The sequence below is a fragment of the Papaver somniferum genome, chromosome 7, assembly GCF_003573695.1.
Source record: "Papaver somniferum cultivar HN1 chromosome 7, ASM357369v1, whole genome shotgun sequence".
NCBI classification, from domain to species: domain Eukaryota; kingdom Viridiplantae; phylum Streptophyta; class Magnoliopsida; order Ranunculales; family Papaveraceae; genus Papaver; species Papaver somniferum.
The window spans coordinates 222,591,786-222,613,042 of record NC_039364.1 but is presented as its reverse complement, the minus strand read 5'-3'; the positions used below and the strand labels follow the sequence as shown (position 1 = coordinate 222,613,042).

General features: G+C 35.2%; 1 protein-coding gene and 1 long non-coding RNA gene across 5 annotated transcripts; both read left to right on the top strand.

Annotated features, from left to right (window-relative positions):
* Positions 1–6,402: 6,402 nt before the first annotated feature.
* Positions 6,403–7,938, top strand: LOC113293399 (bidirectional sugar transporter SWEET3-like). Of its 2 annotated transcripts, XM_026542049.1 has the most exons (6): positions 6,403–6,564; positions 6,663–6,699; positions 6,784–7,006; positions 7,089–7,250; positions 7,351–7,470; positions 7,594–7,938. In XM_026542049.1, exons 1-6 carry the CDS (start codon positions 6,528–6,530, stop codon positions 7,762–7,764), a joined length of 750 nt encoding a protein of 249 aa, XP_026397834.1. In that variant the 5' UTR covers positions 6,403–6,527; the 3' UTR covers positions 7,765–7,938. The 2 variants fall into 2 exon arrangements, with proteins under 2 accessions (XP_026397834.1, XP_026397835.1); XM_026542050.1 differs by lacking the exon at positions 7,351–7,470.
* Positions 7,939–13,311: 5,373 nt separating this feature from the next.
* Positions 13,312–16,424, top strand: LOC113299655. Of its 3 annotated transcripts, none has more exons than XR_003335145.1 (3): positions 13,312–13,573; positions 13,779–13,948; positions 14,240–16,424. It is a non-coding gene; the product is annotated as an uncharacterized LOC113299655 (long non-coding RNA). The 3 variants fall into 3 exon arrangements; XR_003335146.1 differs by having other exon boundaries at positions 13,779–15,145; positions 15,923–16,424; XR_003335144.1 differs by having other exon boundaries at positions 13,779–16,424.
* Positions 16,425–21,257: the final 4,833 nt, after the last annotated feature.

Below are 21,257 nucleotides of genomic sequence, written 5' to 3'. Positions count from 1 at the left end.
ACGAGGTATCATTATAACCTAAGACGAGCAAAATTGTATTGCTAAATTGTTGAATATTGATAGTTGAACCAATATTCTTTGATTTGAGCAAATATTGCTAGTCTGAGCGAATATTGCTAATTGAGTAAATATTGTCGGTTCGAGCGAATATTGCTAGTTCGAGCAAATATTGCTAGTTTGAACAAATATTGTTCTTTTGATGAATTGTTGGTAGATGGACCAAATAAAATGTTAATTTAAGTTACTGACTGCTGAGTCGAGCAAAATAAATATGAATACCAATCATGGAATCAACATAAAATTATCAGAGTGTTCGAATCTGCACAGAATCACGTTTCTGCAGAGCTCTGGATTCAAAATCCTAATTTTACCGAAATGATGATTTATTGCAAATCAACACGGGACCGGCTACATGGGATGACGGGTTCACCATATAACGCCCAGATGCTCGAATGAGCAAAAAATACCAAAGTCTCTTGAGGACCAGTTGGTGAAAGAATGATTAAATGCTGGTTTAATCATTTACTGAAATAATGCTCGTGTGAGCAACAAATTGATGGTCGTTTGAGCGAACTTCCAATTGTTTGGAAAGAGTTCGAACCTAATATGAGCAACTGAGGAAATTAGGTTAAAATCACTAAAACATGCGGGACCAGCAATTTGCAAGCCTCAAGGTCACCCTTGGTCGGTCAAGGGTATGTGCCCGTGTCACCATAGTGTCTGTGATTCAGTCCTGAGAATTTTATATTTTCTGATGCACGTTTGAGCAACATTTGGAGAAAATATGCAAAATCCATGGTTTTGCTGAAACCGGAAAAAATACATGAGATTATGAAAATAATAAATAAACAAGGAATCACAAGGTGTGGGACCGGCCACGGCTAGGGCATGGCTGGCCGTCTGACACGCGGTCCCACATGCTTTTCCCAGTTTTATGTGATTTTATGTATTTTTCTCTGATTTAAGGGAAATTCCATGAAACTGGAGAGTTTGGCGAAATTAGGGAACTTCCATGAGATGAGAGACATAAATTAAAATATAAAATGCAGAATGGGAGTGTGGGACCGGCGATGGCCGGCCGGCCAATGGGCGCGGGCCCAAAGACACTCTTCCCAATTTTATGTAATTTTGACGATTTTAGATAATTTTTCACAAAATCAAAGGGATTTGTTGAAAACCAAGATATTTTGTTGAAATCATGGAGTTTTCATGAAATCAGGAAACCAAACACCAAATAATAATAAAATAATGGGCGTGTGGGACCGGCTAGGGCATGGCCGGCCGGCCGGCTAGAGCCCGGTCCCACAAGTGTTCCTAATTTTCCATGATTTTAGAGAAAATACATGAAATTAGGTAATTTTAAGGAAAATTCATAAAATCAAGGAATTTTCATAATTTGAGAAGGAATAATAAAATAATGGGACGTGACGTGTGGGACCGGCCACGGCCAAGGCATGACCGGCAGGCCGACGGTCCCACGACACATTTCCCTAATTTTATTATTTTTTGATAAAATCATGTGATTTAGATAAAAATACATGAAATTAGGTAATTTTCATGATTTTAGGGAAAATTCATAAAATCAAGGAATTTTCATAATTTGAGAGAAATAATAAAATAATGGAGACGTGAGGTGTGGGACCGGCCACGGCCAAGGCATGGCCGGCTGGTGCTCGGTCCCGCGACACCTTTCCCTAATTTTATTATTTTTGATAAAATCATGTGATTTAGATAATTTCTTTGAAATAAAGGAAATTTGCTCGAACGAGAGGATTTTCATGAGATCGTGAAAATAGTAAAAATATGGTAAAATATAAAATTGGGAGCGGGACTAGTCACGGCATGACTGGCCGGCTGGTGAGCCTAGTCCCCTGGCGCTTTTGTTTAATATTTTATTATCATTATTTTCCCTTCCTATTTTGCATAGGTTCCTCGTTCGTTCGTAGTTTTGAAATGCTCTTTCGCGCATTCAAAATGCTGGTCTGTGCATTATCTGCTATTTACACTTGCACCATTTTTGTCAGGGATTATTCGATGCTCAGATGCCTGTTTCGTTGAATATTTATTACTAACCTGTGGAATTCTGCTGGGAAGAACCACAGATTGAAGTAACGAAATATAACGAGGAATCGTAGAATATTGCTGAATATTCAGGCGATTAATTGACAGCTCGTAGAATATTGTTGGATATTCAAACGATGGCTCGCAGAATATTGCTGTATATTCAGACGATTTAAGATAATTAATTGCTGGCTCTATACTAGAAGGGCTTCCTGTCTAGGAGCATTAATTATCTGAGGGTTGAGCAATATGAACTTGTTGGAGTGTCATATTCCTCTTGCATAGTCGGGAAAAATCTGGTTACATCCCGAAGACGTTGTCACTCTATATTAGCAGACATGATGTCTAGGAGCCGCCCAATCTTTTGATTCTATACAGTATGAGATGTGTCGTGGCCTCAGTTGAGAGACTGCACATCTTCATCTTCTCTGAGAGACTTTCTCCATCAGAGGTGGCATGAGCTTTCATGCACAAAGACATGAGTCTCGATACTCATCCGATTGCCGGATCCGGAGTAATTACTAAAATTGCTCAGTATTCATGAGATGTGCCATGGCCTCAGCTGAGAGACTACACACCTACACGTAGTCTGAGAGACAGCCTTCTCAGTCAGAGATTTATGACATGAGCTTTCATGCTTTGATGAGAGACATGAGTCTCAATCTCATCTGGTTGTCGAATCTGGAGTATAGTTTTACAATTCTACCCTTTGTCAAAAATCCACCATCTACAAGACTAAAGTTCACAATTTATCCCTGGCGGTTATGAAATCAATGAGTAAAGTATATTCCTAGAGAACATCTTACGAAATTCTATTGCAGTATATCCATAAAGTGTAATCATGGAAATATTAATAGTACAATTCTCAAAATAGTTTACTCATCTTTTACCAGGAGCTAAGAGCTTAACCTATGTGAACATATCATATATTTGTTCTAATCACCAAAAATATGATAGCAAAGAAAAATCTCACAAATAAATAATACATATATATAATCCATGAAGGTTAGGTATTGTGAGTCATCTTCCAAAATAAAATTTAACTAAATAAACTTCAAACATGCAAGAGGATAGTATTTGGATGGATGATGTCACACACAAAAACTATTCCAAAATTTATTGTTCCTGGTTAACCAATAAGAATGAATTTCTACAAATAGTTAACTATTAAAAACAAAGAAAAGAAAAATATTTAATTAAATACCAATACATACATATTGGTTGAGGCCTTTGGGTTTGTCTTCAACAACATCTACAAACTCTAAATGGATAATCTCTTCATTGAGAAGATCATTAACATGCAATTTTATGAGAGCAAATTCAGAGGAAAACTTTTTCAACTCAGTTCTTAGCATGTCTTGACTCTTCAATGCTTCAACAAGTTGAATCTTTGCTTCTTTAAATCATAAATAACATTAGCAGAGATCATCTCTTTTTGTTCTATATCTTGATGGTCATATACAAAGTACCAATTATGATCCTCAGTAGATTTAGAGTCTTCAACTTCATCTTCTACCAGAGTTCTTTTCTTCTTCCCTTTTGACCAAATACCACTACAGTTGTTATCAAGATCTTTCTTCATGTTTTTGTGAGACTGAATACCAGACATGGGAGATATGCTTGAATGCAGAAGAAATTTGAATGAGAAAACTCAACACATGTTCAAGGTATTTATAGGTGTTGGAGAACTGCTCGGTTGAACCCACCAAGCGTTGGTATGTCAAGGTTAGTTGTCATATTTTAATATCACAGAAGTCGCTTGATTATATTACTAGAGTCAACTTCGTTAGGTTAGACTAGGAAGTATAGAAATATTGAGACATACAAGTATTACTCTGAAGACTTGAAGATTCCGAACACGTATCGACAAAGAGGATAACATCATACTTCCACTTGAGGTTAGTAATACATGACTTGACTTGTTTCCATTTCTATATCGTTAGCTTTCAAGTTGTTTCTGATTGAAAACATAACACGCTAAGTTATATATGTGAAACTCTATCATAATATACTTGATCATCATATTGTGATCAAAGTGTCAAGGAACAATATATCAATAATGATAAGTACTTTATGTTGGTATATTGATTTACGAAGTATAATGCTTGTCTTTAGAACTATGTAATTGCAACATCAACATAATCTTTATAAATCGTTACTAGATTGTGTAGTGAACATAGTTTGATTTCGTACCTAGAAAACTATGTTTAATTACATAAGTTTAAGGAAGTAGACGTATGAACTTATATCATAGTCGAAAGGAAACCAAAAGAACTGATGGTCTCGATTTTCATTGAAGATCTTAAGTATGGACTAATCCTAATATATATAGGGAATCAAGGTAGAAAACCGATCCTAACTTATGTTGGGAGTCAGGTAGAACTGGTCCTAACTTGCTTAATAGTCAATGTCAACCATAGGTCAACGATCAAAGTCAATATCAAGTGGTCAAGACCAAGTTCTCGCGACCGGTCCGCCAATCCATTTTGTCTGGCTTACTTCACCAGTCCAGTTCGTCTGACTTGACTCACGTAACTAGGCCATGATGTAAGCAAATCTATTATCAAGTTTTCCAAACATGCTGCCAGCCATGTTGTCATCCAGTCAACAATTCAGTTTTCCATCCATGTTGTCAGCCATGTTGCAAACCAGTTTTCCATCCAGACTGTCAGCCTTTTATGACTATCAACTAGTCAAGCCAGTCTGCCAGCAAGTCCTGACAGTCAAAGCTCGACAGCGGCAGTCAACATGCAACCAACATCAGAGAGACAACTTGTCGGTCAAAGTTAAGGTCCACCAGTCAAATCCGCTGGTCCATGACAGCTTGGCTCATTTCCACCGATCTAGTGCTAGAATCTGTCAGGAAGGTGTTTAGAAGTTCTGGATTGGTTGTTGACCAAGTAACTGCAGAGAAAGTTCTGGAAAATTCCAGATGTCTTGCTGGCCAAGTTACTTGCATAAGAATTTTATATCAAAATTAGGTCTACATAAACTATATAAATACATGTATCATAAACTGTAAGGATATATGGAATTTTAGGTTAGCTAACCCAGAGAAAAACTATTCTATCAAAAATCAATAAAATATATCTCCATTCATCTGTAGATGTAGGAACAACTTGCCGAACCACGTTAAATTCTTATCTCATGTATTCATCTCTAGTTCTCTTTCTAACCCTAATTCACATTATCATCACCGAATCAGTCGTATTTGGTGCCTTAAAGTAATTTTTTATACAAACAAACATGTAACATTTAAGCACTCCACTAGAGAATTGTGATAGATAAACAGACAAAGTATCAAACATAAAAAAGAAAAGAAAAAATTAGGTGGAATTTATGATCATATGGAAATTGTATGTTAATTGGATTTGGATAACAAACTAATGGAACCAACAGAAGGTATATTATGATCAATGGAAGCCAACACTCAACTACCTAGTACCACATATATAGAACCTTTGAGAGAGAAAATGAAATAAAAGGGCTAAGGGAGCAACAACAAGAGGAATGGGGTTCCTTTAAAACAATTTCATTTTAAGACTCAAGAACCTAGCTACAAAAAAGAAATTCTCAACAATCATTAATGGAAACTTTGAGAGAACGAAAATGAACTAAAAGGAGTGACAATGAGAGGAATGATATCTTTTAAAGTAATTTCATTTTTAGACTCAAGAAGCTAGCTACAAAGAAATTCGCACTCTAGAGTTCTTGAGATGTTTGACTGCCCATACATAATAACTATGTTCATCAACAAAGTGGATGAAAGAGATAAAGAGCAAACTGTCATTTGCAAATTACACCACTCATCAACTAGTAAATATTTGTATTTTTACGGATTCTCTCAATCATAGACAGCTATAAGAATGTGAATATTGTTAGAACACTTTAATTAATCCTAACTCCAAACAAAAAGAGAATAAAAGGTACCAAATCTATATTCCAAACCAAACCTGGATTTTACTCAAAAATAATGTTATTCTGTTCTAAAATGTTCCACTCACTAATTTCTGTCCCTCTTTAACTAAAGCATCTTTTTCTTCATTAGCATTAAAACCTAACATTTTTGTCATTTTAAGCCGTAAATCGTATGGTGTAGCTACAAATATTCCAATAAGCTCCTCGCACCGAATTTTGTTAAGCTTGAGGTCGATGTCTGATGAAGACAGCAAGCATTGTACACAGGCACCTCCTAATTCACAGGGAATTGAATAACTTATCACTAATAGAACATGCCACTCTCAGAGTCTCAACCCTATCCTGCTATCCATTTCAATTTGTGGGGCTTCTTTCTCTGGACTTAGCCACGGCATCTATTATATATACCCTTCAGGGGGTTCAGCAGGTGTTAAGCAACAACAACCTAGCTAACTAACATAAGAAACTAGGTGTTATAAATATTAATTTTTGTTTAAGACTATTGTACTGATTTATCTGTATTGGTTCAGTACTGGTGGCACAGACTAATGGGAGTTACCTTACACTTGGCCATAGGCATATTGGGTATTCCTTAATTTTCTTTATTTTAATCATCAAAACTCTCTATTTTGTTTTGAATAATTGTACAGGACTCCAATAACATTTGTTGCAAATCTTTGCAGGAAATGCCGCCTCTTTGCTTCTGTATGCAGCACCAATGTAATGTTCACGACAAAAATCTAGGGGTTTATGCATAGCTCGACTTAAATTTATTTATTTTAATACTCTTAGTTATTTATGCAGATTAACCTTTACAAGGGTACTTATAGAAGAAAAGTACGGAGGATTTTTATGTGTTCCATACACTATTGCGTTGTTAAACTGTTTATTGTATACATGGTATGGTTTACCAGTAGTGAGCAATAAGTGGGAGAACTTCCCACTAATCACCATTAATGGCATTGGGATTTTACTCGAGTTCTCATTCATCATCATATATTTTCGGTTTGCTCCACCAAAAACCAAGGCAAGTTCTACTACTAGAAAAGTCATGATTTTTGTGTCTATAGAACAGTACGTTCAAAGTTTCTGTGATTTATGAATTGCAGAAGATGGTTTGTTTACTCTTAATACATGTCGTAATGGTGTTCTGCATCACTCCATGTGTTTCGGCATTTGCATTAAAAGATCATCGTCACCGTAAAGTGTTGGTCGGATGCGTAGGATTAGTGGCCTCTGTATCAATGTATGCTTCACCATTAATCGTTGTGGTACGTATACACATATGGTTCATAGTTACTTTTAAACCCAATAAATTCCCGATTAGTTATCATTCTACGCATGTCTAATAACCCTGCTAATATAATGCAGAAACAAGTGATTAAAACAAAAAGTGTGGAATTCATGCCCTTCTACTTATCTTTATTCTCATTCCTTGCAAGTTTAATTTGGATGGCATATGGATTATTAGGCCGTGATCTTTTTCTCGCTGTTAGTACCTAAACTCTATACCTTGATCAACCTGATAACATTTCTTTTGGGCAACCTTTACATGAAAATTGAGTCAGTTTTAATTAATGCATCTTACTTTGCTACTTTGTCTTTCTCTTGCAGTCTCCTAATCTTGTGGGTTGTCCTCCGGGGTTGCTTCAGCTTGTGGTATATTTCGTTTATAGAAACAAAAAGATTCTAAGGGAAGAAGACGATTTAGAGAAAAATGGACCATTACAGCATCATGAACCTGCTACGATTACATGCAGCTGCATTACGAATAGCAAGCAATGAACAACTAAAGAAATAATGTATAACAAAAATTTGGGTTCCTCACTGCCTACCTGGATTAAATATATATATATATATATATACATATATGTATATATATAAAACAATGCTAAACAAAGATGTAGAGTATGTAATCCTTTGTTATTCTGATTAATAAAATTTGTCCAAAGTTACCAAGGCCTTCCGCAACTTTGGAATACCATAAGATTTGTTTTGATAGTTGGCCTGTACTGGGATGATTTACATTTAGCGTCAAAGTGATACAGTCCTAACCTCCGTACTGTAATTAATTTCTTGCGTGTATCATATATACCATATATGTTGGTGCTGTTTATTTTATCATGGCATAGACTTGAGTTTCCAACAGTCAATCAGGTGATCTCACTTGCAGCACGAAGGGAGTAAGATTCTATATATATAAAGTGTAGTTGCAGGAAATCCTACAACACATCCCTTGTATTATCATGATTATGATTTCTAGATCTAAACTTATTTGGTATGAAAATAAAGATAAAGATAATGAAAATAGAAAATAAGACACAAGATTTACGTGGTTCGATCAATTTGATCTACATTCACGGGATTAGGTTTCACTATGATCATTGAATTACATATGAATTACATTGAGACTCCATTAATGAGTATTTGAAGCTCTCTCTCTCCGGTTTTTGGGGAAGAATAAGAAGATAATAATAATACCAGTTACTTTTCTCTTTCCTACCTTTCTCTTTATATAGGATGTTACCTAGTGGATGACAGCTCATATACAGTTAAGATTTCCCCTAATTTCGAATCTGGCTTGCGATGATATCGCAAGCTTGCAAATGTTAATTTCGCAGATCTTCTAATCTTCGCAAAGTTATTACATTTTTCTTATGTTTAAGCTAATATCACCTATTGTGTCGTTTTTCAAAGTGCTCTGCGACATTTTTGTAATGCGTTGTTAAGAATTTCGCGAGCGTATCGTTGTCGCGAAATTCTGATCCTACATCTTGCCTCTTTTTTCTTGAATATTGCTTGAAGAGCGATCTTCAGGAAAAAAAATTCATTGTTGTAGTTGTTGGAGAGAGATACGTGTTGTTGGAGTAGTCTTTGATCTTTGTTGATGAAGGAACGAGCGAAAGAATATTGGACTTGAAAAGTACGTACTTGCCTCTATTCTTTTGTGAAGTTCCGGAGCGTTGCGAAGTAAATAAGAAGTATCATCTCTTGAAGTATGCGAAGTATGAAGTATCCTTGAAGAAGTATAAGAAGTACTCAATCCTCGAAATATAAGAAGTATCCGTCCTTGAATGAGAATAATAAGTATTGCCTCTATTCATGCGAAATTATTACTCCATTTTTGGTGATTCTTGCCGAGAAGATAAAGAACATAAAATGTTTTCTTGGTAATCCATAGTTGCCTCTGTTCTTTATCTATGAGGGTAGAATCCTTGAAAAAATGTTGAATGTGCGAATTGTTTCTTCATTCTTATCTTGCCTCTGTCTCATGTTTTGTGCTCATGCGATAGTATAATCTCTTCAAGTTGCTTATAATTGTGCGAAATAATTGAGCGAGATAATCACATCATTCGGAAGAATCATATTCCTCGAAATTCTGACACATTCTACGAAATTTTGAATCATTCTGCGAAATTCTGAATCATTTTGTGAAGTTCTGAATAATCTTGCGAAATTCTTGAATAATCCTGTGAAATTCTGAATAGTCCTGGATAATTCTGCTAAATTCTGCGATATTATTGCAATTCTGCAATATTATTCCGTACAGTTTTGTAAAGTATTTATGCGAACATAATGCTTATGTGATGATTATGTTATGAAATGTGTATGTGATGTTTATGCCATGAAATGCTTATGCAATGCTTTTATGATGCGAGTATGATGCTTGTATGATGAAAATGCTTATCTATTGCAATGTATAGTTAAGGTTTGTGTTACTTAGCTCATTTTGTCGTCTAAAATTGATGTAGCTTTAAATTTCTTTCATTCTTCATTCTCTGTCTTTTTCTTTAGTGTATGCATTTTTCTTCGTGTAGTTATTGTTATTCACAAGTTCTTACTTGTGTTTCATCTTCCCTCTTTCCTGCACTATTAGTATCTCATAACAGTATGATCATAGTATCAAGTCTGCGGCATTTTCACTGCCTCAGTTTCATTTCCATATACATATTCGCAAGTTTATTTGCTTACTCATTTTCTTATGTGGTCTTATTTTGCCTTCCTAGTTAAAGGTCTTATTTTTCCACCTCTTGTCATTGCGACAAAATCGCAGGACGTCTTTGCACATTCATGCAAAAACCCATTGATCTTGCCTTAACTTTTTCTTTTGTATTATTGCCTCTTCAGGATTGTTGCGGCAATATGACAGGCCTAAATATTCTTGCGAAAACAAAGCCTCATGACATTGTCGTCTTGCGATGAAATCGCAGGACGTCTTCACACTTTCATGTAATGACCCATTGATCTCGTCTTATCTTTTTCTCTAGTATTATTGCCTCTTCAGGATTGTCGCACAAATATGACAAGTCTTAATACCCTTTCGAGTAAAAATCCACATGACATTTGCGTCTTAAGACACTTATTAGCTCCCTAATGGAGGGTGCCGCCCTTATCTCCCCCCTGGTTGCCCCTTCAAAGAGGCGCACTTCTACCATACAAGGTTAGCTCCTCCCATCCGGTCTTAAAAACAACCAGTTGTTTTCACAGCCTCTTGTACCTTTTACCTATAGGGCTTATGGTTACGAGACTGCACCCTAAGTGGGATTTTCTTCGGGCCGAGTGCAGTATAAGCCAAGACTTGTCAAGAATGGCAAGGTACGCTCCAGACGCCCCTGGAACTCTTGACTAAACCGTGTACCTCGGCGCCTTGATCAGATTCTGCACTCCTTGGGAGAGTCCTTATTACCTTAGTCGCCCAACCTAAGTCATAAGCTTAATCTGAGAATCCAAGGTATCTCTCCCGGATGGGCTTTATTGACCCCAAATCTCCATGACTCAGGTTCTGGTGGCGGTGTAGCCTTTCCCTGAGCCATGCAACAGGTACCCCCTTATATGACGTACTTTAGGTCTTACATTTTCCTCTTGCGAAATTGTATTCGTGAACTAGGGTGTACGCCATAAAGGTTCGCCCCTTTCTCTTTTTGTTTCTGCAAAATTTTCGCGTCTCTTTGTTTCTGCGAAATGTTCGCGTTTCTTTATTCTCTCATTCATATTTTCATTTCTGTCATCTCTTTCATTCATTCTTTCATTCTCATAATATCATATCATTTGAATCAAAGTAAATATTCAAGAGAAATTCTAATACATGGTAACTCTGAAATCTTTGTAGTTGTGAAATCTTTGTAATTCTGCGATTCTATCGCGTTTTGTAAATCGAATCAAAAATCATTTTATTCTCTGCAAAAAAAATATTCTATAGAAACATATAAATTGAATTTTCTCAGTTTTCTGTAATTTTGAAATCTCGAAATCTCTGTAATTTTGAAGTCTTTGTAATCTTGAAATCTTAGTAATCTTTATAATCTTTGAAATCTTGAAATCTTTGTAATCGTGCGATTGAATCGCTTTTTGTAAATCAAATCAAAAATCTTTTATTCGTTCTTAGTATAAAGTAAAATGTTCAAGGAAGTGGTACTTATCTTTCATGTGAGTCGATGTTGTTGTCAAAGAAGTGAATAAATGCCTTGAAATGTATGAATTTCGCGAAGCAAAAAGAAGTGTGAGAAGTGAGACTTGAACCCTTGACCTGCTTCTTGTATTTTCTCGCACCATACCAACTGTGCTAAGCCTCTCTTGCGAAGTAATCAAAGTTCTTACGAAGTAATCAAATTCCAACTGTGTGAGAGGCACTTCTGTATAAATTTCGTGCAACAAAAATAAACATGCTACAAGCAAGAATTGATCCCCCGACCTGCTGCTTTCATTTATGCCTCCTGACCAACTGTGCAAACTTCTTCTTTGCGAAATATCTCTGCGAAATTATCATCAACTCTCTTCTGTGCGAAATAATCAAAGAAATATTTGTGCGAAAAAATACGCAGGTGTTGGGACTTGATCACACGACCATGAACTCATTAACTTCGCAGATGACCAATTGTGCTGCCTCTTGTTTGCGAAATAATGAAACAATATTGCGAAATTATTCATTTTTTTGCTATCTGTAAAAAAGAAGAAAACTATGTTCGCAGGCGAATTCGAACTTGCGACCACGAACGCACATACTGCTCTCTGGACCAATTGTGCAAGAACCTCTCCGCATAATTTTTTTCCTTATTCTTTTATTCTCCCATGCAAATGAGAAGATAATGAAAAATATGTGTCTCTGCGAATTCGAACCCGTGACCTATTTGTTGTTCGCTCAACCTTAAACCATCTGTGCGAATTTCTGTTTGTGATAGAAATTACAGCGCCTGCCTCTTATCTTATCTTCGTCTTTCCCTTGTTTCTTCTCCTTAACATGAAAATCTTCCACTGAAACTTCCATTTTTTCCTTAAATTTCACTACAACAACTAATTTTTTTCTCTCCCTCTTTTCATGTCTTTGAATTGTTGATGATGTTACTCCCTGAAAGTGTGATTTCTTCCATGAAATTTCCATTTTTGAACTTAAACTTTGTAGATCTAGAAAAATATGAACAGTAGCTAATCTTCATGAAAAAATTTTGAACCAACAAGCTACAGGAGGGATAAATCCTTTACTCCTCCCTGTTTCTAGCGCCAAAAATGTAGTTGCAGGAAATCCTACAACACACCCCTTGTATTATCATGACTATGATTTCTAGATCTAAACTTATTTGATATGAAAATAAAGATAAAGATAATGAAAATATAAAATAAGACACAAGATTTACGTGGTTCGATCAATTTGATCTACATCCACGGGATTAGGTTTCACTATGATCATTGAATTACATATGAATTACATTGAGACTCCATTAATGAGTATTTGGAGCTCTCTCTCTCTGGTTTTTGGGGAAGAATAAGAAGATAATAATAATACCAGTTACTTTTCTCTCTCCTACCTTTCTCTTTATATAGGATGCTACCTAGTGGATGACAGCTCATATACAGTTAAGATTTCCCCTAATTTCGGATCTGGCTTGCGATGATATCGCAAGCTTACAAATGTTAATTTCGCAGATCTTCTAATCTTCGCAAAGTTATTACATTTTTCTTATGTTTAAGCTAATGTCACCTATTGTGTCGTTTCTCAAAGTGCTCTGTGACATTTTTGTAATGCGTTGTTAAGAAATTCGCGAGTGTATCGTTGTCGCGAAATTCTGATCCTACATAAAGAATTATAAAAAGGAATGTCAGTCAGAATGCGTTGAAAAAGATATCTATATTATAAGGGACAATGGTGTTTTCTCTCTTGGATGGTCCAGATTTAACTATCTTGAAATTTACAGTTTAGGGACATAAAGAATGGTTGAGATTCAAAATCTTGAGATTTACATTTTGGGGATATAAAGGACGGTCACGATCCCATTATTTATTTAATTCCTTTCTTTCGGCCCTCTTGTTTTAGTATGTATGAGCCCTACACTCGTTCACTCTGCTGAGTTACTCTGTCATTCAATGTCGACCGTTTCTGTTCTTCTCAATAAAAAAGCCTTGGTCAAACCCTAGGTATTCTCATCAAATCTATTTCGTTCAGTTGCAATTGAAAACTGTCGAATGGTTTTCTCAAAGAAATTTTTTCCCTTTCGTATTGGTTGATAATATGGAATCATCGATCAATGGATTTTTAAATGATCAATCATCGAATGATTCGTTCTTTTAACATATGGAAGGACGCATTGAATTTGCAAAGGTAAATAAACAGCCTAACCCAAAAAAATTTACGCCGGATCTCTTTCAATTGATTTTCGAATGAGATTGGTTTTCAATTTATATGTAAATCCAAATTTAATCAAAATGTTCTGGATTATCTAGGTTCGGTATTCATTGACGTAATCAACATGACATTACAATTGCATTATATGGGTTTTCTGATCTGTTTTCAGTTCTGTTCTTAGGTGTGTTGTTTCAAGTATCCTTGCCTAATCCATGCACATTGAAATGACACTTTATGGATGCATTCTAGATGTTAGGTGAAATAACAAACAGAACTTTGATATACAGAGTTGCATTTCATACTGAAGGAAACAATAGCAGGAGAGAAAGAATACCGGTAATGAAAGACACTGTAAGTATAGCTCTTTTTGTGATGATTATATAGGTCGGGTTTGCAATTATTTATCAAATATCATCAAACAGAACTTGGTAAGTATTTTAGTATGAAATTATCGATAGTGCTTATGGGTCTGCCACCAAACCCATTAGAGCTGCAGATTCAAAAGCCTAGGGGGGTCTGTGTTTCAAAGACATGATTTATTTTTCTATGTATTTCGCAGAGAGAAAAAAAATATAAAATTCAATAAGTGGTTTTGGCATTTTTTACGAGACGTTGTCTGTAGACACATACATTTCATTGCAGGACATCACCAAGGGGCTAAATGGAATGTGACAAAGGTCGTCGTTAAAATACTCCAAAAAAAATGGTTCTACTAATCCTGATGTAATGTATGCCTCTCGCTGTATTTTTTTCTTTCTTATCTCGACTCAATTTTTTTTTCATATGATCTAAAGAGAATGTTGTCTATAGACATAATTTTCTTATCTTTGGTATTTCCCAAAGAGCAAAAAAATATAAAATTTAATAAGTAGCTTTGGTATTTTTAAGAGACGTTGTCCGTAGATAAAAAGATTTCCTTGCAGAACTTCACCAAGTGGTTAAATGGAATGTGACAGAGGTCGTCGTTAAAATACTCAAAAATGATGGTTCTACTGATCCTGATGTAATGCATGTCTCTCGCTGTATTTTTTTCTTTCCTACCTCGATTTGTTTTTTATATGATCTTAAGAGAATGTTGTCTTCATCTTTAGTATGATTGCTTCTTAAACCCTGGACCAATAAGGAAATTGAAGCCACCAAAGCAAGTTACACTTGAGCTCATAGTTGGTGGATTCTATAAATCCTCCCAAGCAAGAGTTGCCTATGAATTGATGTACATATTCATCAAGGATATGTTCTGGAGTCCTTTGTTTTCTTTGATCACCGGTTGAAATAATTATATTGTTGCCCGGTATATCTATTTATGGTGAGCGTAAAGTTTTTGTATTAAGACTTCTTTAATACAAGATTTAATTAGAGCCATTAAATTTGGATGAAAGGTAAATCTGTATTTATTTTCTCTCTATTTTTTTGTTAAAAGATTCTACTCTTATAAAAAATCGAAATGGTTGGTTAATAGTTTTTTGGAACTTATATGAATATTTCCTATCACAGGTGTACGGTTACAAATAGGTTCGGGCAAGAAATTCTTCATCGGAATTTGTAAAGGTAAACAATCTCACATTACTGTGTTTTTAAACAGATCTTTGCTGCTTGCTACTTAAGTGTATCAAATGTGGCTATAGTAGCTATTTGTGATCATGAACAGATGCTTAGGGTTCCCTTTTTCCAATTTGATTGTTGTGCATGATGTATATCACACCATCCAGACAAGTAGTATGTCAGTTGAATAGAAACTGCAATGTAGGTGTTAATTCTGCCTCTTATTTAGTGTTCGAAACCAACTTCTCAGCCACTACAAAGATTTAATGGCTATCATCATGTACTCAAAGGAGATTGAACATTGTCGGCTAAAAATTACTTTGAATTTATACATCCATATGTTTATGTAAATGAACTTTCCTTGCAATTTATCACCATAAAAGAACCACAAAAAATAGGGCTTCAATATTAATGTGCATGATTTTTGTTGAGATTAATCAGATTTACATCTATATGACGACCTTCATGTAGCTTAGGCATGGGTGTGCAAAATACGTTAACTATTTCGATGTACTCAGGTTGTCATGCCATATACTTCAATGTGATTACTTCGTTATGTTTTGCCCTACGTCAAAGGCCACTTATAAGCTTACTCTTTGACTTAGTTTGAAATGAAACATCCTCCGAGTGAGACACTTGCGTTGCTCTAATTAGCTACGAAGCCATCCGTTCCTAGAGGATGTGGGTCTTTGGATGAATTATCCCATCTCATGTTTTGACTATTTAGCCATTCTAATTTATATTTTCAGCGATTATCTTTTTATGTTCAATGCTTTTGAACAGTGAGTCTACTATACAAGAAAATGAGTTTGATTATGAAGATGGGTTCCTACAGGAGAAATTCTCAGGGTAATGCAGTTTACAATTTACTATATAAAAAGTTAAATCTTACAAGAAAATATTTCAGCAGTACGAAAGTGCAAATGGCAAGTTGAACGTGACTGTTTATTGGTGACTCAGTGGGCGATTTGCTATGCCTGCTTGAAGCTGATACCGAGGTCGAAGGTAAGGAGTAAGCATAGTGTCAATTTCTCTTCTATCTCTGGGATTGTAAATAAGCAACTAATCTTCTGGCTGGGATAGTGTTTCTGGAGTGGTAGAGGGATAGACCCGTAGCAGACCAAAGAGATCCTAATATTTCTTGCAACTTTGGTCCGATTGTTGAGATTTTTCCCGTATTACCTATATTGGGTTTTGTAATATTCAGCTGACCACTTATTTCAAGTTTACTGGAGTTATGTAATTGGTGTCGGCTTAATAACCTTCATTATTGTTATACTACTTTGTTAACTTTTTGCGCCATTAGTAACTTTTCAACCCATTCTTGAGTGTCTTTACGTTTCTTCTTAGACCTGACATTTTTGTTTTAGAAGAATCTAAATTTCATTATTTATGTTCTATCCTCATTCCGGATTTTTATATATCACCTAGCTTTATACACAGCCAGGCGCCGAATTTAGATCACTTCAGATTTTTATAGATCACTACGGAACAAATGCATAGACACTAGACAGACCCCGAATATGTTATGATAACATGGGGAAGTGCCAACCCAAAGCAGCAAAGCACGTGCCTTAAATATGTTAACAAGGCATTCGACGATTAACAGAACAACTCAATACCCGTGCCGTTACGGCACGGGTTATATCCTAGTATGAGAAGAAGAGAAAAAGGATACATGCGAGGAAAACGTGTCAAAAGCTAAACAGACAAACAAAAAGATACTAACCATAGCACAGGCTCACAACAATAGCTTTTTAGTTTTGCTACATACACTTCGAAGTGTACGCCGAGAGGGGATCCGGCGGCAGAAATGTCACTCTCTCTACATTGGGATAGGGGTGGGCAGAAGTGGGCCCCACCCCTCCACTCAAACGGTACATACACTTCGAAGTGTATCTATGATTTTTGATAGCTTTTAACGCGTTATTCTAGTTTCACTAGAACTACACCTTTCATGTGTCCCAGACAGAGACTCTCCTGTGTTTCTCTTTTCTATAACCGGTAATATGAGATGTCAGTCTTATTTGCATCGTACCACAATAAAAATAAATGCTTCTTCTTTTATAAGCCAAGAAAATTCATTGATCAAAAAAGAGGGGTATCAAGACTATACTGCCCTGAACAAATTACAAAAACAAAGAAAGAAAAAGAAAATGTTGGTAACAAACTACCAACGGGCAAGAAGCCTAGATAGACTTGACTTAACTAGATATCTATATGACATGACTATTGAAGAATTAACATTTTTAAAATCTTTGATAGACAAGATCCAAGTGAAGAGACAATAAATAGTTTTATTAGCCACTGCAATAGTATTACATCTTCTGTCAGAGAAAATTCTTGCATTTCTCTCCTTCCAAATGCTCCAGATGATGGCAACATGCAACAGATTCCAAACAACTAAATTTGTTGGATTATGCTAAGATAGATGCCAAGCTTGCAGTGATGGAATGATGTCCATATGTATACAGAAAATCCACTTTGGTTTAATAAGAAAGATGTTCTTTAGCAAAGGTGCAATGCAGAAGGAGATGAGCATTGGATTCAATATTGTTGCAGAAAACACAATTACCAGGCACATCAATACCCCCGGTTCTCAGCAAATCTCCTGTTGGAAGTCTATTATGAGCATTAAGCCATAAGAAAAAAACTAATTTTGGAGGGCATTTTAAGTTCCATATAAAGGTAAAAATTGAGTTGTTATGAATAATACCTTCTTCCAGTGAGATTTTATCATAAAGAGACTTAACTGAAAACACTTTGCTTTTGTTCGAAGTCCATTACAATTCATCTGGTAGCTCACGAGTTAATGTAAAAGATGATAAGTCTGAAAGAAGAATCTGAAGTTCTGTTCCGGCTGCAGCATTAAGTCTTGTTGGAGTTTGAAGATTCCAAGGATAAGAATGACCATATGTATTACAAATTTCTACCACTGATAGGTGTTTAGCTCCGGATAAAGCATAGAGATTAGGATAACACGTTTTGATTTGTAAATCATACAACCAGTTATCATCCCAAAATCTGACAGTAACACCAGTATTGACATTGAATTTAACAAATTTCAAAACTAAAGATTTATACTTCATAATCGCTTTCCACACTGATCTGCCATAAGTGCACTTAGGAGTTTAGGAATCCAATCAACTTCATCATGACCATACTTTTCAGAGATAATAGTCTTCCATAGAAATTCATCTTCAGATGCAAACCTCCAAGTCCATTTTGATAAAAGATCTTGATTTGTCTGTTAAAATTCAAATACCAAGACTACCATGCTTTTTTCTTCCACAAAGAGCACTCCATTTAACCAAGTGTAGTTTCTTTCTTCCTTTGTTATCATTCCATAAAACGCCTCTTATTATTTTTCTAGTTTCTTAATGACTGAAGCAGTCATCTCATAAAGTGACATGTATTAAGTAGAGAAGACTGGCTAGAGCACTATTGATCAAAGTTATCTTACATGCTCTTCAGAGTAAAGACTTCTTCCAGCCTGCTAGCCTTGCAATGAATTTATCTATAATTTTATCCCATTTAGCAACCCCTCCACACTTGTCACCAAGAGAAAAACCTAAACAAATGGTAGCAAGAACACTACTGTAACAACCAAGAATATAAATAAATAAATAAAACAGTTAAATCTCCTTCAAATCTAACACCAAATATTTGACTCTTTGCAAACTTGATCTTCAAACCTGTTAACATCTCAAAGGAAAGAAGAAATAATCCCAGATTCTTAACTTGCTCTTCATCAGCATCAAGAAAAATAAGTGTGTCATATGCAAATTGCAAATGACTAACCACAATGCCATCACTTTTAGTTTGAAAACCAGAAATCAATTCTTCTTCTTAAACCTTTTGTATCATGAAAATCAATGCTTCACCCACTAACAAGAATAAAAAAGGAGAAATTAGGTCACCCCGACTATACCCTTTTTGCTCTTAAAGTACCCAGCTGCACTTCCATTCACAAGCACAGAAAACCTAGCGTATTCTACACAATATTTTATCCAACTCCTCCATTTATCACCAAACCCCATCAACCTAAACATATCATCCAAGAAATCCCAGTTTACATGATCAAAAGCCTTTTCAAAGTCTACTTACACAATAAACCTGATTTTCCACTACTAATTCTAGAATTAATAAGAGTTGAATGCTTTACTGATTAAGGAGGTCAATTAGCTTTTGGTGGATCAGATTCTTATTGGTGAAATTGCTACCAGAAATTAAGTTTCAGTAATGATTTATAGTTATGATGTGAGAATATTGATTGTGTAGTAACTGATATATAGGTTGTTTATGTTTATGAGTTTTCTATTTATCATTTGATTTTGTACCTTAATTTGTGTTGGCTATGGATGTGGTGGTGCCGCTAAGAATATTAAGTGGTTTTTCAGCATGTCTGGGTGTAACATCATATGCATGAACTTTTCTTTTGTTGTATTCTTACGTTTCTTTGTTTTGTTGGATATGTTTTTATTTGAGTATGTGAGCTAGATTATCCATAGGCACGAGTTAGTGATGGTGAGTGACCCCCACGAAAAATAAAACCTTTGGGGGGATTAGTGGGGATTTAGAGTTCTATCCAAGAAACTTAGGAAAAGCAAAGTTCACCTATAATAATAGATTTGCAGCAACACTTTGTGATGACCCATTCAGTCTGACTATAGCACATGAAACGAGGATTGTGATAGCATATTTGTTGCTGCTTCTGTATCTAAACCATTAACTATTACCTGTGCGCCTTGTTTTGTTTAGAAAGTATATAGGTTGGGTGTGATATGGTCAATAACATATTAATATGAGTGAAGTGTCTTGTTGTATTCTGAATTTTTGATTATGCTTTCCTCTCCAACTCAGGGCTACTACTTCCGTGGTGTCTGTGCTCAAGTTTCAATGGCTGCACCGCCTTCACCAAGCTTTAGCATCGTTCTATACTTACAACTTTTTGCAGAGGTCTGGTATGCCCAAGTCCCATACTCCATATAAACAACCACGGTTGGAAATTTATCGGGGTTATTCTGACCCAGAAAAGTTATTCGCCATAGCAAATGATTTTTTTTTCTACAAAGTTTGGTTCCTTATCCAGTTTCTTTACCAAGTTTAGATCGTAATCCTACCCCATTGTCTAGGTCTAGCTACTACTCAATGAAGGAACCACGAGTCTACTATAGACCCTTCCAACACATTAGTGAAAATTTATGATTTGAGACCAAGGGATGCTGATATACATGTCCACTCGACGTCATTTTCATGCAGGGCCGTCACAAAGTATTTGGGAGATCTAGGAAAAATCACTCGAAAGGCGGCCTATATAAGTGAAATAAAAATTTTCTTATGCATCATTATTTGTTTCCATCTCGTTCGTTTTTCACTATTGGAGGTTTGCTCAATAAATACGTGTAGTGATTTTTAAAAGAATTTAATGGATTTTCACTACTTTTAAATCTCTTTCAAAATTTATGTTACTGGTTATAGATTGCAAAATGATCTTCTAAAGTTTTAGTTACTCATTATAAACTTGAATATTCAAATACTTTGCATACTTACCTATTCTCAAAACTTTGAGTGATTTTCATTTGTATATATGCCTTGTGAAAGTCTTGCAAAATATGCAAGATTTCAGAAGACTTTATAAAAATTTAAACTATTTTTATTCTCTTTTATTTTATTTCATAAATATACTATTTAAACCAATATTGTAGATAAAACTCATATTTTTATTTTATTGCATATAAATTGATATAATAAAACATTTAAAAAAAATTATTACGTAAACATGTGTAATAATTATGATTATTACTATTTATTTTATGATATATATATATATATTTTTCTTTGTATAAACCTATAATAAATTTTAATTATCTTTGTATTTATCATATATTAGCTAGGTTGAATGAATAAAAAATTGGATAACAATCAAAGTAATACAAACAAATTTATCTTGTCTTTTTTTTTCTTCTTCTTATCTTTCGGAAGACTTTCAATGACAAAGAGATTGGATGGAAGTCTCGCCACAAGCTGAGCTCCAACACCCTTTTGAATGGACACCCTTACTGTATAAAAAATTGTTTATTAGGGTTTTATACAATATTTTATATTTATGCAGATT

Bases quoted from the DNA above. Each gene is read 5' to 3' on its own strand.
- LOC113293399 (XM_026542049.1), top strand. From the start codon at position 6,528: ATGGGAGTTACCTTACACTTGGCCATAGGCATATTGG. The intron at 7,007-7,088 runs GCAAGTTCTACT...TATGAATTGCAG, and splicing joins TTGCTCCACCAAAAACCAAG to AAGATGGTTTGTTTACTCTT. The intron at 7,471-7,593 runs GTTAGTACCTAA...TTTCTCTTGCAG, and splicing joins GCCGTGATCTTTTTCTCGCT to TCTCCTAATCTTGTGGGTTG.